Below are 1,558 nucleotides of genomic sequence, written 5' to 3'. Positions count from 1 at the left end.
TTTACGGAAGGGGAGGAACTAGTTTACTAAATATGTCTGAGTCATTTCCATCATCCTCTTCCCTTGCAAAAATGAATATGTCCCCTACTCTATATAAAACCTTGTCCAAAAAATATGATTACCTCTATGAAGTAGATATACTACCTGATGAACAAAAAGTATCCTCCACTGAACTACACCTCATAAACCCTTACTCAGCTTTTGCCAAAAAATCCTTTGCACCCTGGACCCAAATTCGTTCCTTAGTCCAACATAGACCAAAAGGAGTTAAAGAATATGTTGCTGCCTCAAAACTTGACCAGCATCCTATTCTTGCCACTCAAGAGGAATAATTTATCACTCTTCAAATACCAGATGATTTTCCCAGACAATGGAGAGATCATGGTTTTACCCATATTCATTTTGGTGCTATCCGAATCGCTTTAACATACCACGGAAGAAAAGGTCAACCTGTCGTAGCTCGACTTTCTCTTCTAGATACAAGATATTTGGAGTACCAACATGCCAATTTGGGTACTACAGAAGTTACCTTAAATGCCGGGACAATCTTCATAACTATCTTCCAAATTTCAACATGTCCCTTTATGACCCATACCTAACCGAAGCTCTAAAAATCCAAGTCCAAATCCAAGGAGCCCCACAAGCCAAAGATTCCATCCAAGCTACTATTCACCACCAAATAGCATGGCGAGTCCAAAATCATGCCATGGATCTCTGTCTCCCCGGAGGAGAAAATGCTTTACTCTTAAATATTGACGCTACCAAAGGAAACACCACGTGCACCCAAATACCCAGACAGATTTCCAGAGATGAGCTAGTCAAAATTCTTCCTGACTCCTGGATCACAAATTACGAAAAGCTAAGGGAACCTGAAGAATCTCTGCAATCTGGTGAACCAACTTTTACCAAAAGAAGTGACAAAACCGTTTGTATAAGCTTTGACCATTCCCATCTCAAAAAACCCAACAAAACAATCTTCTCTTGCCAAGTGATTCAACCCAAAGATACAACAGATACATACCCAGAACCTGATGGAGAGTTTTTTTGAAATATACAAAGCATCATGGAAGAACATGACTGGTACCAATATTTTGACAAAGAAGGAAAAAGAATGTGGTGGTTCAAATGCCCCTTCACTGGAAACTGCCCACGAGATCTTAGTTGCACCTGCCAAGACTGTTTAGAAGATCCAATTGGAGAATATGATGAACATCACCAGCGTAAACCAAAATCCAAGAAAAAGGAGAAAACTACTGAAAAACAATTTCGAGCCAAATATGAAAATAAAGATCCTTCAATTGGCTCATTAAGCCGTCCAGGTAAATATGAATTTCTTGTCAGTTATGAACCCCAGGAATGGCCAAAATTACCAGAAAAATTCACTCCAAGTTGGGATGATAGTGAAACCACCCGAAAACCCAAACCACCATCAACTCGTAACCCAGAATCCAAAAAGCAACCTGAACCTAAAACTCCATCAACCCAAAAGTCTACACATCCACAAATATTCATGATGAGCCCTTCAAGTTCCAGCCACTCCCAAGATTTTCCTCCACTT

At 39.9% G+C, this 1,558-nt stretch overlaps 1 protein-coding gene across 1 annotated transcript; it reads left to right on the top strand.

Annotated features, from left to right (window-relative positions):
- The first annotated feature begins 370 nt into the window (after positions 1–370).
- On the top strand, positions 371–1,048 carry LOC109215370. The gene has a single exon (XM_019379422.1). The coding sequence runs from the start codon at positions 371–373 to the stop codon at positions 1,046–1,048; it is 678 nt and encodes a 225-aa protein (XP_019234967.1).
- The last annotated feature ends 510 nt before the right edge of the window (positions 1,049–1,558 follow it).

The sequence above is a fragment of the Nicotiana attenuata genome, unplaced genomic scaffold (genome assembly GCF_001879085.1).
Source record: "Nicotiana attenuata strain UT unplaced genomic scaffold, NIATTr2, whole genome shotgun sequence".
Taxonomy (NCBI): Eukaryota; Viridiplantae; Streptophyta; class Magnoliopsida; order Solanales; family Solanaceae; genus Nicotiana; species Nicotiana attenuata.
Note: the sequence above shows the minus strand (reverse complement) of the source record. Positions and strands in the feature narration are given on the sequence as shown.